This window comes from Trichechus manatus, unplaced genomic scaffold, assembly GCF_000243295.1.
Source record: "Trichechus manatus latirostris isolate Lorelei unplaced genomic scaffold, TriManLat1.0 scaffold00175, whole genome shotgun sequence".
Lineage (NCBI taxonomy): Eukaryota > Metazoa > Chordata > Mammalia > Sirenia > Trichechidae > Trichechus > Trichechus manatus.
This window is the reverse complement of record NW_004444111.1, coordinates 3,600,974-3,617,571: the sequence shown is the minus strand read 5'-3', so window position 1 is coordinate 3,617,571 and position 16,598 is coordinate 3,600,974. Positions and strand designations below refer to the sequence as shown.

Sequence of the window (16,598 nt, the reverse complement as noted above, 5' to 3'; positions counted from 1 at the left end):
CACAGGGAGATATCTCCTTATATTTTGCTCAGACATTTTAGTTTTCTTCAGCTGGAAGGCTAGATTATCTAGTCTAGCATTACCAGAATCAGCTCTAGAATGCATTTACTCATAATAGGTTCAAAAAACACTGATCTTCCTTACTACCAGGATGTAAATAGACTACCCAAATTTGTAAACAGGGATCAGACATGACACATTTAAAAACAAAACTAATTTGCTCATGTATAACAAGGCTATCATAGTCTGTAAGAACAAGAACTGTACTTCACTTTTGGAAACAATGACAACAAAACTTACCGAGGAAATTGGTCTGATACTAGCTATAATAATATGGTTGGCATACATTTCAAATAAAGAATATGGTTAAGTCTTGAGGAAACAAAGTTTAAAAAAAGGCATCTAATAAGTCTATACAGTGAATATCATGTCTTTATTCTATTTACAGTACATTTGTTATAAATATAATACATTTGTGAAAAGCTTATTTTTAATTACCTTGAGTAGATTTATATTTTAAACAGATCAACTCAATTGTTAAAGTTACATAATAAAGAATATGATAGTTTAAATGACAAAAAAATCTCATGTTGTGAAATAGTGCACTCTATACTGAGATGAATGAGGGAAAAAAGTCAAACTCCTTTCAGAAGTATACTCAAAGCATAAGAAAAAACTTTTATTTTTCTTTTTACAAAGTTATATATAAGCCATAGGGACCACCAGATACTGAAATATGAAGACTCTATAACCAAAGTTCAAAACTGATTTTAGAGAATTATGTGAAGCAAGACAGGAAAATTTGTATTTAACACTCTACAGAACTTCACAGTAAAGCTGGAATTTATAGACTGGCTTAAAAAGAGTATTGCCAACAAGGTCTTTCCTTCCTCAAAATCATCTCCTAATATTCATATACCATCAATAACCTGTAACAGCAGACTTAGACATTTTTAAGATGTGGCCTAATAAGGTGCACAGATACGCTGAAATTCTGTATTATGAGCGTGTGAATTAGTACCAGGGTTTAAAGAAGAATATAAGTATTCTCAGTCCAACGTGCTTTGCATCACCAAAAAATTGACAAGTATTTTGAGTAACCTGACAACAACCTCCATAACAAGTTAGGTATTTCAAATACTGCTGTAAACCCATTCCACAAAATAAAACTGAGTCTTATGTTTTCAGTACAAATTTTTAAGTCGTCACACATTACTGATGATGATCAGGGCAGGCATGGAGTTCTGCTGACTTGTTTCAAACACCGTAACTTGGTCCGATAACTTAGCAAATACCCTAGGAGTTCCAAGGTTATAAACACCTGTGTGAACAAAGCATGCTTTCAGCTGCAAACTGCGAATCTCCTGGCTTTTAAGCTGAAGTTTATATTGTGTTTGTCCAAGCCATGTGAATGATCCATGGATTTCCAATGCTTCTGGACTAAGGGAGAAGGCAAATGGTAAGTTGTAGAGTTTTTTTTCCTTTGTAATATTCCCAAAGTCTTATTATCATATTCCTTTAATCTAGCAATTCTATTTCTAGAAATTATTTTATAAAACCAACTATTTCTTAATAATCAAAATAATGACAATACTTATTACTGTTACTATAATAGCTAACATTTATTAACAAATACCATTTTCTAGGTACAATGCTAAGAGTGGATTATCTCATTCAATGCTTACAACAGCTAGTAAATGATAGAACTGACTTCAAACCTGAGTTTTTAACCACTCAGTCATATACACATAAAAATGTGTATACAAGAATGCTTATATTATCTGTGTTGTTTAGAATATTAAAAAACAGAAAATAATCCAGTGCCCACCAAAAAGACATTAGTAAACTAATTTATGGTACACATAATCGTACACACCATGTGTTGGATTTCTGGGAGCTGCCCCATCCATATTCTGTCTGTGGCGTTATACAATATTCAGTATATACTTCACATTACTTTTGTAAAATACAAAAAAAATTCTGAATTGCAAAAAAGCATCTGGCTCTAAAAGTATCAGACATAGGAATGTGGACCTGGACTTTTTTAAAGCATTATTTTGTAACCACACACACACACACACACAAAACCTTTAATAAGCTACTAGCACAAACTTGCTGATTTTCAATTAGTGTTCTTTATTACCAACAAACTTTCATAAAGTATTCTGTTTCTGGCAAAAATCATTTGCTGCTCTTGAAAATTGCTTTCCATTCTGTCACTACTATGTTTGGACAATCCTCTTATGGTCTTATGTAACACCAAACAAAAAATCAGAGCGAGACCAAGCAAACTTTCTCTATCCATTGTAGGTAATTTATTTGCATAATTTCAAAGTATTAAATTCTCTCAAATCATTTTAAACCTTAAACTAAAAAATAATTTTGCACTAAATAAACCTTTACCTTGTTGTTTTATGCCGAAGATCAACTATTACATCCACATCAGTTTTAGAACAATTGGAAAGTAAAAGGGTGACTGGTACTAAACAAAGGCTATGGAAGAAGAAAAAAAAAGGTTGGCTATATATTTTTTTCTTAAAGACAGAACTTTCTTGACAATAACATGTAAGAATACCTAACAGAGCATAAGCTTCTTAAAAACAATTAGATTCAAGTAAGGAAAAAAACTGAATTCCAAAATCACTGAAGACAAATTATTTGTGTAAATATAAAGTAAAACATATTAAATACAATGCCTGAATACTAAATATCAGAATACACACACACACAATCTATTTATTTCCATTTATAACAGTTAATCTTTCAATATAACAAGTTGTTTGAGGTAGTTATTTACCCAAACGAAGAACAAAATTAAATCATTTCAACTAAGAAAGATAAAAAAATAAATAAATCACTAAAATGCAAACAATCTTGTCCTCTTTATGTTTACTGAAAATTACCTTATTTTCAGAACTCGGTCTAGACATTTGCTTTTCTACCAAATTTGCATAAAGCCATGATGTTCTGGAGACTATGAGAATTATTTCTATTTAAGTTATGAGGAAAGCACTTTCAAGTAGACACATTTGTTCAGGTAACCTAGTTTTTTATATCACTATATAATTAATAAATTACTGAAGCATAGGAGAAAGGAAAGACACTGCTAACAGAGGACGCGTGAAAAGACTGGTATAGATTTCAAATCAGGAACATAATAAATGAACATAACCTATGCACAAGTGAAGCCTGGTTACATACTATTGTTTATATTTTACTCAATAAACACAAAGAATAAAGATATTAGTAAAGAAAAAAACCTTATAAGCTCACACAAAAGAACTATTTAAAAATCTGCTCAGATAATACGTTATGCTTTAAAAAAATTTTACACTAACTGAGTAAAAGGAGAAATGTGAGCATCTGCATGTCTCCTGATCCAAAACTAAACTCATTATCTTCATTTCTCCTCTTCCCCCATTCACTATGTCAGGGAAGAGCCCCCCGACCTACGCCAGCCAAACCTTAGGCATCACACTGACTCTGCTGATGTCACTAGCCCCATTTCCAACTTTCTATTGTTATTCACACACTCCTGTAATTTCTCTCTCCTACACATCTCTGGAATCTGACTACTTCATCTTCATTTTCCTTATACATCTGAGTCCTCATGTCTCTGGTTTACAGCAAGTCTCTTAATTAGCGCCCTTCTGCAATCTATTCTTTACGCTCCTGTCTCTCAAGCTTGAAGGTACATCAGAATCACCTGGAGGGCTTGGTAATCCTTTCATGTCTGGCGGTACATATAGGGGCCATGAATTTTTTCAGCCTCTGGGGTTTATTGAGAAGCCGCTGTATCACTGACAGCCGCGTGCTTCCTCAAGACAGGCGCCTTTATGACTGCTTGAAACCAAAGAAACAGGCATGTGCTGCAAATTACTATTTTCACAGGGTACTGTATGAGATGTCTGCATTTTTGGTAGGAAAAAAAGAAATTTTGAAAATATTTGTTACACATACGTAGAGAGAGACCCTGGTGGGGACTCTAGGGCATAATTAGTGATACTTCGTATGTACCACTGAACACTTAGGGTAGGTTTATGGGATGGCACAAGGAAAAAAACATACTACCTACCAAAAATTCAGACATACTTAATGATTCAGAATGCTTCCATTAATGAAAACACATAGTATCAACAAAAAACTTCAAAGCAAAAAATAACTGGGTCACCAGAGGGTTAAAACAGACTGTTGGGCCCCCCTCGGGAGTTTCTGATTCAGTAGCTATGGAGTAAAAACAACAACAACAAAAAAAAAAAAACCAAACCTGTTGCCATCGAGTCGATTCCGACTCACAGTGACCCTATAGGAGAGAGGAACTGCCCACAGGGTTTCCAAGGAGCGGGTGGTAGATTCGAACTGCCGACATTTTGGTTAGCAGCTGAGCTCTTAACCAGTGCACCACGGTGTAGAGTAGGGTTCAAGAATTTGCATTTCTAGTAAGTTCCCAAATGATGGGGATGCTGCTGGTCTGGGACCACATTCTGAAAACTACTGCTTTACACAACGTTGTTATTACTGTTAGGTGCTATCGAGTCAGTTCTGACTCATAGTGACCCTGTGTACAACAGAAGGAAATACTGCCCGGTCCTGCACCATCCTCAAAATCATTGTTATGCTTGAGCCCACTGTTGCAGCCAACTGTGTCAATCCATCTCGTTGAGGTCTTCCTCTTTTTCAGTGACGCTCTACTTTACCAAGCAGCTTTACACAATAGTCTTTCTAAAACGCTACCTACGAAGTCACACACAGTACCTAAGTGAGACCAAAGTGCTGACAACTATTCACCTATCCTCACCTCCAACTATTTGGCATTGTTTTCATTCTACGATGCTTCATTTTAACCCACTGCTCCACTTCGGTTCTATCAAATCTTTAGTTCTATCGAATCTGTCCTGCTTTACATACTTCCCTGAACTGCCTAGACTCCATGCTGTTTTTAAGCTCCAACAGAATCAAGTGGAGAACTCTTGAATATTCCAGCATCAATGTACAATCAAGGTTGAGAACCACTGAGGTTAAAAAGAGGACCATGAAATCTAAGCTATTCAAGACAGGTTTGGTAAATAGGGACAAAGTAGAACAGTGGGTTAAAATGAAACATCATGGAATAAAAACTTGCACGGATGTATGTGAAGACAAATAGGTTCAATGGGGATAAAGTATAAAAGTTTTCTTCTCAACTCTGGTTGCACGTTAGAGAGGGCTTGGAGAGCTTTAGAAAATCTGATGCCCAGCCCCCACCACAGGCCAATCAAATCAGAATCTCTGGGGGTAGGACAAAAGCATGTGTATTTCTTAAATTTTCCCATGTGATCCAAGTATGCATCAGAACAGTCAAAGGCACACAGAATCCGTACTTGGCAACATTAAGAGCCTGACGAAGATGTAAGACCAAAAATATTTAAATAGTAACTTACATAGCTAAATGTTTGAAAATCTAACAATTGGAAGTGGTAGTGAAGGTAAGAGCAGAAGAAACTCTCATATAATGTTGGTGGTTGTTCTTATTAGGTGCCATCGAGTCGGTTCTGACTCATACTGACCCTGTGTATAACAGAACAAAACACTGCCCAGTCCTGCGCCACCCTCACAATTGTTGCTATGTGTTATAGATTGAACTGTGTCCCCCCAAAAGGTGCGCCAACTTGGTTAGGCCATAATTCCTAGTATTGCGTGACTGTCCACCATTCTCTCATGTGATGTAATTTTCCTATGTGTTGTAAATCCCACCTCTATGATGTTAGTGAGATAGCATTAGAGGCAGTTATGTTAATAAGGCAGGACTCAATCTACTAAATAAGGTTGTGTCTTAAGTCAACTCTTTTGAGATACAAAAGAGAGAAGCGAGCAGAGAGGAATGGAACCTCTTCATACCATCAAGAAAGTAATGCCAACAGAAGAGCGCATCCTTTGGACCCAGGGTCCCCATGCCAAGAACCTCCCAGTCCAGGGGAACACTGATGACAAGGACCTTCATCCAGAGCCGACAGACACAGAAAGCCTTCCCCTGGAGCTGACACAGTGAATTTAGACTTCTGGCCTATGGGACTGTGATGTGGAGAATAAACTTGTTTGGTGAAGCCATCCACTTCTGGTATTTCTGTTATAACGGCACTAGAAAACTAAGACACTATGTTTGAGCTCATTGTTGCAGCCACTGTGTCAATCCATCTTGTTGAGGGTTTTCCTCTTTTCGCTGACCCTCTACTTTACAAAGCACAATGTCCTTCTCCAGAGACTGGTCCCTCCTGATAACCTGTCCAAAGTACGTGAGACAAAGTCTCGCCATCCTTCCTTCTAAGAAGCATTCTGGCTATACTTTTTCCAAGACAGATTTGTTTGTTCTTCTGGCATCTCATGGTGTATTCGATATTCTTCACCAATACCATAATTCGAAAAAGATGGAACAACCTAGATGCCCATCAACAGATGAATGGATAAACAAACTATGGTACATACACACAATGGAGTATTATGCAACGATAAAGAACAATGATGAATATGGAGAGCATTATGCTGAGTGAAATAAGTCCATCACAAAAGGACAAATATTGTATGAGACCACTACTATAAAAACTCATGAAAAGGCTTACATACAAAAAAGAAACAATCTTTGATGGTTGGGAAGGAGGAGAAGTGTGGGGATGGAAAAACACTACTTTGGTGAAGGGAAGAGAGTGTACAGTAGTGGGGAAGCCAGCACATCTTGTCCCAGGCAAGGTCATGGAAGCTCCGCAGATGCATCCAAGCTCCCTGAGGGACTGAATTACTGGGCTGAGGGTTGTGGGGACCATGGTCCCAGGGAACATTTAGCTCAACTGGTATACCATAGTTTATAAAGAAAATGTTCTACATCCTGCTTTGATGAGTAGCATCTGGGGTCTTAAAAGCTTGTGAGCAGCCATCTAAGATACTCTACTGGTCTCACCCCGTCAGGAGCAAGGGAGAAAACCAAAGACAAAAGGGAAAGATTAGTCTAAAGGACTAATGGACCACAACTACCACAGCCTCCACCAGACAGTCCAGCACAACTAGATGGTGCCTGGGTACCACCAATGACTGCTCTGACAGGGATCACAATAAAGGGTCCCAGGCAGAGCTGGAGAAAAATGTAGAAAATTCTAACTCACACAAAGAAACCAGACTTACTGGCCTGACAGAGACCAGAGAAACTCCAAGAGTATGGCCCCCGGACACCCTTTTAGCTCACTAATGAAGTCACTCCTGAGATTCACCCTTCAGCCCAAGATTAGACAGGCCCATAAAACAAAACGAGACCAAAGGGGCACACCAGCCCAAAGGCAAGGACTAGAAGGCAGGAGGGGACAGGAAAGCTGCTAATAGGGAATCCAAGGAGAAGGGAGAGTGTTGACATGTCATGCGGTTGGTAACCAATGTTATAAAACAATGTGTAATACTTGTTTAATGAGAAGCTAGTTTGTTCTGTAAACCTTCATCTAAAGCACAACAATAAAAGAAAGAAAGAATAAACAGACTGGGAGAGGGTAGCACACCAAGTCAAAACCAGAAGCAGCTGCCTGTGCTACAAAATGGGTAGAGTACCATGAAATTCTGAGGTTAAGAGCCACAAAATCCCATCTTAGTAGGATGACATTCTGGCCTTTTGAGTTTTCTATGGTAAAAGTAGTTCTCGGATTTGGTTAGGTCTTCTGAAGAGGGCCTTGGAGGTCCTCCAGGCAGCACGGCTCTTAAATACTAACATTTAGGAATGAGGGAATAGATACGTGGAAAGAAACAAGTCATATACCAATATTTTCTCAGTGTCTGACCCTGTCCAAGGAATACCATCAGGAAAGGGGGAGGGTGTGGCCATTAGAGTCAGGAATCCAGCATCATTCATTTTCTTAGTAGACTATCAAATAAAAATGCTAATTACAAAGACATACTGTGAGAACATTAACAATAAGAAAAATATGTAAGAGGTAACTGAATGAAAAAAATGCCTGGTGAGTGGCTGTTACATAGCAGTTAAATTTGAATATAAAAATCTACTTCCCATTTCAATACCAAGACCCACTGGAAGTTAATAAACTGAAAAACTGTTGAAGTCCAAACTGGGTGGGTATAGTTCATATTTCCACCAGCAAGAGTAGAGAGATCTTGTAATACATAGATCTTAGGGTAGAGTTCTCAGAAAGTTATTGCCTTCATATTTGAGCTAAATGAAAAAAAATAATAATAATAATACCATAATTCAAACGCATCCATTCTTCTTCGGTCTTCCTTATTCATTGTCCAGCTTTCGCGTGCATATGAGGCGACTGAAAAGACCATGGCTTGGGTCAGGTGTACCTTAGTTCTCAAAGTGACATCTTGGCTTTTTAACAGAAGATTGGTCCAATACTTTGATTTCTTGACTATTGCTTCCATGAGTGTTGACTGTGGATCCAAAGAAAATGAAATCCTTGAGAACTTCAATCTTTTCTCCATTTATCATGATGTTGCTTACTGGTCCAGTTGTGAGGATTTTTGTTTTCTTTATGTTGAGGTGTAATCCATACTAAAGGCTGTGGTCTTTGATCTTCATCAGTAAGTGCTTCAAGTGTTCTTCATTTCCAGCAAGCAAGACTGTGTCAACTGCATATTGCAGATTAATGAGTCTTCCTCCAATACTGATGCTGCGTTCTTCTTCATACAGTCCAGCTTCTTGGATTATTTGCTCAGGATACAGACTGAGTAAGCATGGTGAAAGGATACAACCCTGACACTCACCCTTTCTGATTTTAAACCACGAAGTATTCCCTTGTTCTGTCTGAACAACTGCCTCTTGATCTATGTGCAGTTTCACATGAGCACAATTAAGAGTTCTGGAATTCCGATTCTTTGCAACGTTGTCCATAAATTTGTTATGATCCACACAGTCGAATGCCTTTGCACAGTCAATGCAACACAGGTAAACATCTTTCTGGTATTCTCTGCTTTCAGCCAAGATCCATCTGACGTTAGCAATGATACCCCTCGTTCCACATCCTCTTCTGAGTCCAGCTTGGATTTCTGGCAGTTCCTTGCCAATGTACTGCTGCAACCGTTTTTCAATTATCTTTACCAAAATTTTACTTGCATGTGATATTAATGATGTCGTTCAGTAATTTCCACATCCTGTTGGATCACTTTTCTTTGCAATGAGCACATACATGGATCTCTTTGTCGGCTGGCCAGTCAGCTGTCTTCCAAATTTCTTAGCATAGACGAATGAGCACTTCCAGCATTGCATCTCATACTGTTGGTGGGATGTGCAAATCGGTAAAACCACTTTGCTTATTTACCTCTAGGTAAATAAGCAAAAAAAAAAAAAAAGGCAGGCACACATGCACCAGGGGGTACATACAAGAATATTCACAGCAGCAGAATTCAAACAGTTCAAAACTGAAAGTAATTCAATGGATAAAATAATTCTAGTATTTTCATATGTATTCATATGGCAATGAAAATTAATTCTACAGTTTCATGCAATGGAAAACTCTTAATACTGAATGAAAGCTGTACAGAAGAATATACTCTATATAATTCCACTTATGTAATAAAGCTCAAAAAATATAAAAAATACAGAGTTTAGACAGACATATGTAATTGGAAAAATTAGGGTAGTGAGGAGGGAGTACAAAGGGGCTTCTGAGATACTAGCAATATGCTATTCCTTGAACAGAGGTAATTATTTGGTAATTATTTAGCTTTGTGAAAAATCGTGGCCATACATTTTTGTTTTTAAGCACTTCTGAGTGTGTTATGTTTCACAATGAAAAGAGTTTAAAAATGGTTAACACCATTTATGTTACTTTTAAAATATTATCTTAAGTCTCTGTTGAAGTCTTAATTTTGCCTAGCACTTTGTGTGTCCTTGTTCAGCTTCTTCTCATCCTCTCAGTAGTTATCCTAAAACTTCACTTTTTTTTCATCTCATAGATTACTTTTAGTAGTTGACCATGCTCCTACACAACCTCTCAAATACGGAGACTCTTCATGATCTGTAAATTTCTTAAAAACTTCTCCCTACTTTCTTCTTTCCCGGTTTCAGTAGTAAGGGGTCCCTTTTTCAGTCCAAAGCTAATCCTATATTTTGTTCTTTGTTGTGTATCCTCTCCTCAATCTGCCATATCATGCTTTCACCTTCACTAGAGACTGACATTCTTCTGTAAAACCATGAATGACCTTCTTATTGTCAGAGCCAATGAACAACTTTTCTGTCCATTTAATACTTGACCTTTCTGCAGCCTCTTAAACTGTTAAGTACTTCTCTCTCCTTGAACTGGTCTCACTCAACCTTTAAGATACCACTTTCCATTTATTGGTCGTTTCTTCCTAATTTTTTCACTGCTCCTTCTGAATCAGTCTTCTTCATGGGCTCCTTTTTCCTTAGCTCATCTCTCAGATGTCATCGTTCTGCAGGTTGTTCTATCCTACCCCATCCCCAGACCTACCTAGGGTGATTTTACAAAAATTCATACCTGCCATTATCACTTATAGCTTGGCAATTCCCAGATTTACAGCTCTAAGAGGTTTCTCTCCATCTCATTTCTGCAAACCTGAAATCTTCTGAACCCTCACCTGATTTAGGACTTTTTATTTTCAGAACTTTATATATTTAAGCTATTTACCAAGATACCATTTTCTGCAGTTTTCTTAGCACTTAATAAGTCTTAAGTAAATGATGTTGTTTAAATTTGAACTGTTGAATAAATTGATATTGCAGCCATGTCTTAGGTTCAATTTGTGTCTAAAACAAAAATGATACACTTTCCTCCGTTTGTGGCTTAACAGTAAACCTGCTCCTCAAAGGGTAAGAAACTTCAGGCAACTCAGTGGTAGCTGAGACAATATCTTTAATCACAGCTGCAACATATAGTAACTGTAGCAGAGGTAAATTACTTAAAAGCAATTCCTACAGACTCAATTTTATTCTAAATTTCTTCTTCAATATTTGGGTTAATGCCATTGCAAAATTAAATAAATGTATGTAGTGTCGTAGAAAATTTTTATAAATAAATCTCAAACCTTTTTAGATGAAATGGATGATTAAATGATTCTGGATAGTGAAGACTCGTTTTAATGAGACTAGACAGCTGCTCTACTGATGGTCTTGAGGAAACTGTAGTGTTTTCTGGCCTGACAAATTTTAACAGTTCCATTTCTGGCGGTTCCTGAGAAAAGAAAAGAAAAGAAAAGAAAAAAAAAATCATGACAATAAAATCACTGCCTTGTTAAAAAAAAAAAGTATAGCATGTACGAACAAAAGACGTTAAAACCAGTAGAGACAAATATAAATCATGAAAAGTGCTTTTTATGCTGTGATTTAAAATAACAGCTGATATCATTTGCAATGTAATGTTGGATGAAGAAATCAACATCTGGAATCATTCATTCCTCATTTATTATGTGCTACAGTTAGACTTCAATTCCAGAAACTTCATGTATTAGACCTGTTAAAGTAGATAAGTTATTTCATAGTTTAAAGACTTAATTTCTTCATATGTAAAAACGGGGTTGTATTTTCAAAAGGTTGTGAAGTTCTCATCTGCTAAAATTGTTTAGGACTTAAGGTGCAGATGGTTCAATTGTATAAAATCTGTTTTAATAGTGAAGATTTAAAATTTCATTTTAAAAACAGATTTCTGTATTTTATAGATTATAGTGTTTTGACTATACTAGTTGAAGGTTAACATGTACACAAAAGTCTTAATACAGTCAGTGTCAGGCATGTTGTAAACATTTCAAAAAATATTATCATCATCGAAATGGAAATAGAGAATAATGTCCCATTTCTACTATCATTATTTAATTTCTTATTTTCCTTCCATTCTCCTTCACCATCCAGGAGAATTTTGATTTTTAATTTCCTGCTATAATTTTGATCAAGCCCAAAGATTCACAAGCTACAGCCCATGGGCCAAATCCAGACTGACCTCTGTTTTTGTAAATAAAGTTTTACTGAAACACAGCCAGATCCATCTGTTTACATACCATCTGTAACTGCTTTCAAACCCAACGGCAAAGTTGAGTAATTGTGGCAGAGACCATCTAACCCACAAAACCTAAAGTATTTACTATCTGACTTCTAGTAAAATTTGCTGACCCTTGATTTATACAACTGCAAAAGCAAGAACTAAAGTTGCCAGAATTAAGTAATAACTGTGCTATTGGTGCCAATGGTGAGAGTCCAGATTCATTCCACTGACAAAGTAACAAACTAACCATAATATATATGAGTAGCATCCTACTGGTGTTGGTACAACAAAGACAAATGAAACACAAATGAAAAGAGTTTATAACCTAATAAATGGTAATAGGTAAGTATATAATGATACGGGCCAGCAATTTAATTTCTAGAAATCTACCCTACGAAATACGTAAAAAGAAAAGCATTTGAGGAGGCAGGACCAAGATGGCGGAGTAGTGAGACACTTCCAGTGGACCTTCTTACAACAAAGACCCGAAAAAACTGATTTGATTATTTATGGCAATCTGGGGGCCTGAACATAAAAGGCAGAGTTGAGGAACTGAACTGAGTGGCAGGGGGAGAGAGAGACAGTTCAAAAGCAGCGAGGAGTTGCCAGACCTGACCCAGCAAGAGCCTGAGCCCTTCAGGCCTGATCAATTCGGGGGTGAGCGGTGAGGCAGGTAAGCAGTGGTCCCTGGGAGGCGCGTTTTCTGCACCAGGAGAGACCCAGCACCAGACAGTCTAAACGGCCACCCAAAACCAGTGAGAAGCAGCCCCCATCAGCAAAAGATAAGTACTTGCCTACAGCCTACTGCGCTTTGGAAAAAACCTCTCTCCCATTTACCTCCCCACTCCCTGCTCTGCACTGGGTGCCAGACTGCCTTCAGCAATTGCCGAGTCCCCTGGGCCAGAAGTAGGATCCATCACATGCACAGAGCCATTCTCCCTGCCTCAGAGAGTGAACAAATTAACAAATGGGAAAAAATAAACTGCCGGCTCCCCTAAGCCAGGAGGCCAGGGCAGACACAGCTCCTTTGCCTAGGCACAGGCATATGGGATCCACCTGCAAAGACTTGTGTGCGCCCATCTCAACAGCTTTATACAGGGTATATACCGGAACTCTAACTGCAACTGTTTCAGCTGTGAAGTGCCAGGTTCTTGACATTTGATACCGCTCTGCCCATTAAACAGGGTCCTCACCTACCCACATCAGGGGCCTGAGGACTGGTGGCTCCACCCACGCCACCTAGCCACCTGCGATAGGGGCCCAAGAATAAGAGGTGCCCCCCAATCTTTACAGTCAACAGCATTAGCAACTCATAGTCCAGCTGCAAAACCCACCCATCTATGCGCTGTAGGGAACAGGGACATACCTTCCTCCTAGACACTTGGGGGCAGCCGTCAGCCCCCTGCCTTGCTCAGAGTGTGTACCCCTGCTGCAGTCAGATGCCTGTGCCAACACCAATCACCCATGCCTGTCTAGGACTGTAAGTGAGAGCCTATACCACACACCTGGTACCACATCTACCTGGGCACCTGAGCTGAATCCATATAGGAAGAGTGGGTGGACTCCTGAGCTCACACACCCACTAACAGATCTAACCACCTGGTGACAGGACGTTAGAGCTTCAAAGGTGTCAATAATCAAAGTAGCTCATAGGAACAGCCTATTTGAGCATATTAAAACAAAACAGGAAGCTAGGACACAGTAAGCAAACAGAAAATAAATAAATATAATAACTTATTGATGCCTCGGAGACAATAGTCAATATCAAATCACATAAATAGGCAATCCATGATGGCTTCAGCAAGCTCCCAAAATAAAGAATCTAGAAATTTTCCAGAGGAGGAAAATTTCTTGGAATTACCGGAGGCAGAATACAAAAGATTAATTAATATACAGAACTCTTCAAGAAATTAGGAAGGAAATTAAGCAAAAGGCAGAACACGCAACAAAGGAAATTAAAAGGATTAGAGAAGAGCATAATGACATATTTAACAGGCTGCAAGAATCCCTAGAGAGACAGCAATCAGGGAACCCAAGGTTGAGTAAGGAGATTGTTGATGTGTTGTGAGATTGTTAACCATTGTCATAGGGCAACATTTGAGGTAACTGTTAAATGAGAAACTATTTTCTTCTGTAAGCCTTCATCTTAAGTGAGAATAACAGCACAATTGAAAGAGCGTAGTCAATGTCACTGAACTGTGTATGTAGAAATTTTTGAAACGGTGTATCTTTGGCTATGTGTATTTTCACCAAAAAAAAAAAAAGGTTGAGAATTTAGAGGGTTAATATGTTGTGGGGTGGTTAACCAATGTCATAAAACAACATGTGTACTACTGTTTCATGAGAAACTATTTGTTCTGTAAGCCTTCACATAAAGTACAATAAAATATTAAAAAAATTAAAAAAAAAAGAAATCCAGAAAATGAACAATAAAATCAATTAATAATGAAATTTCAGAATTAGAAACTCAATAGAAAGTCATAGGAGCAGAACTGAGGCAATGGAAGTCAGAATAATGAGACTGAAGACAAGGCACTTGACACCAACTTATTTGAGGAAAAATCAGATAAAAGGATTTAAAAAAAAATGAAGAAACCCTAAAAATTATGTGCGACTCTATCAAGAGGAATAACCTATGAGTGATTGGAGTACCAGAACAGGGGGGGATAACAGAAAATACAGAGAGAATTGTTGAAGATTTGTTGGCAGAAAACTTCCTTGATATCGTGAAAGATGACAAATATCTATACAAGATGCTCATCGCACTCCACATAAGCTAGATCCCAAAAGAAAGTCACCAAGGCATATTAGAATCAAACCTGCCAAAACCAAAGATAAAGAGAGAATTTTAAGAGCAGAAAGGGAGAAACAAAAAGTCATCTACAAAGGAGAGTCAAGAAGAATAAGCTTGGACTACTCAGCAGAAACCATGCAGGCAAGAAGGCAACGGGATGACATACATACAGCCTTGAAGGAAAAAAACTGCCAGCCACGAATTATATATCCAGCAAAACTCTCTCTCAAATATGATGATGAAATTAGAGCATTGCCAGACAAACAGAAATCTAGGGAATTTGCAGAAACCAAACCAAAATTACAAGAAATACTAAAGGGAGTCCTCTGGTTAGAAAATCAGTAACATCAGATAACAACCCAAGACTAGACCACAGGACAGAGCAACCAGGTATCAACCCAGACAAGGAAGACACAAAAGTAAATCAAACCTAAAACACTGAAAATAGGTAAACAGATGTCAATATGTAAAAGATGACAACATTAAAAAAAGAAAAAAATGGACTTAAAAAAATAGACATAGTTTTTCATTTGGGGAGGAAGTCAAGGTGATAAATAAAAATAACAACACTGGTATAACCTTAGAAAAATAGGGGTAAATATTATGGTAACCACAAAGGAAACTAACAATCCTACAAGTCAAACTAAAAAACTAGAAAAATAAAGACTCACCAAACACAAAATCAACAACAATGAAAAAGATGAAAAGAAAATACATTAAAAAAAGACTCAGAACAAAAAACTAAGTGAAACAAAGAAACTGTGAACACCACACAAAAAAAGACATCAAAATGACAGCATTAAAGTCATATCCATCAATAATTACACTGAATGTAAAGGAAAAAACGCACCAATCAAGAGACAGAGTGGTAGATTGGATTAAAAAACACAATCCGTCTATATGCTGCCTACAAGAAACACACCTTAAAGACTTAAAGACACAAACTAAAATTCGAAGGATGAAAAAAAAATATCAAGCAAACAACACTTAAAAAACAGGAGTGGCAATATTAATCTCTGACAAAATAGACTTTAAAGTAAAATCCACACACAGGATAAGAAAGGACACTATATAATGATTAAAGGGTCAATACACCAGGAGGACATAACTATAATAAATATTTATGCACCCAACGACAGGGCTCCAAAATATATAAAACAAACTAACAGCACTGAAGAGAAAGATAGATAGCTCCACAATAGTAGTAGGAGATTTCAACACACCACTTTCGGTGAAGGACAGAACATCCAGAAAGAAGCTCAACAAAGATACAGAAGATCTAAATGCTACAATCAACCAACATGATCTCATAGACATATACCGAACACTCCACCCAACAGCAGCCAAGTCTACTTTCTTTTCCAACGCACATGAAACATTCTCAATAATAGACCACATTATTAGGCCATAAAGCAAGCCTTAACAAAATTCAAAGCATCAAAATATTACAAGGCATCTTTTCTGACCATAAAGCCATAAAAGTAGAAATCAACAACAGAAAAAGGGAAAAAAATCAAACACAAGGAAAAAACAACAACACCTTGCTCAAATACTACGGGTTATAGAAGAAATTAAGGACGGAATAAGGAAACTCATATAATCAAATGAGAATGAAAACACATCCTACCAGAACCTTTGGGACACAGCAAAAGCAGTGCTCAGAGGTCACTTTCTAGCAACAAATGCACACATCCAAAAAGAAGAAAGGGCCATAATCAAAACATTAAACCTACAACTGGAACAAGTAGAAAGAGAGCAGCAAAAGAAGCCCTCAGGTGCCAGAAGAAAGGAAATAAGAATTAGAGCACAATTAAATGAAATACAGAACAGAAAAACAA

The 16,598-nt window shown here is 37.5% G+C and overlaps 1 protein-coding gene across 9 annotated transcripts in view; it reads right to left on the bottom strand.

Annotated features, from left to right (window-relative positions):
• Window positions 1-414: 414 nt before the first annotated feature.
• Window positions 415-16,598, bottom strand: part of TRAPPC8 (trafficking protein particle complex subunit 8) — a 134,874-nt gene continuing 118,690 nt past the window's right edge. For 8 of the 9 annotated variants that reach the window (XM_004386891.2, XM_023741183.1, XM_023741187.1 and 5 more), the window contains 3 exons: window positions 11,017-11,162; window positions 2,404-2,493; window positions 415-1,440 (listed from right to left, as the gene is read on the bottom strand). In XM_004386891.2, coding sequence (XP_004386948.1) covers window positions 1,206-1,440; window positions 2,404-2,493; window positions 11,017-11,162 — 471 coding nt within the window. In that variant the 3' untranslated portion in view covers window positions 415-1,205. Of the gene's footprint in view, window positions 1,441-2,403; window positions 2,494-11,016; window positions 11,163-16,598 lie in introns of those variants that run through there. The other variant, XM_023741188.1, reaches the window with a different exon arrangement.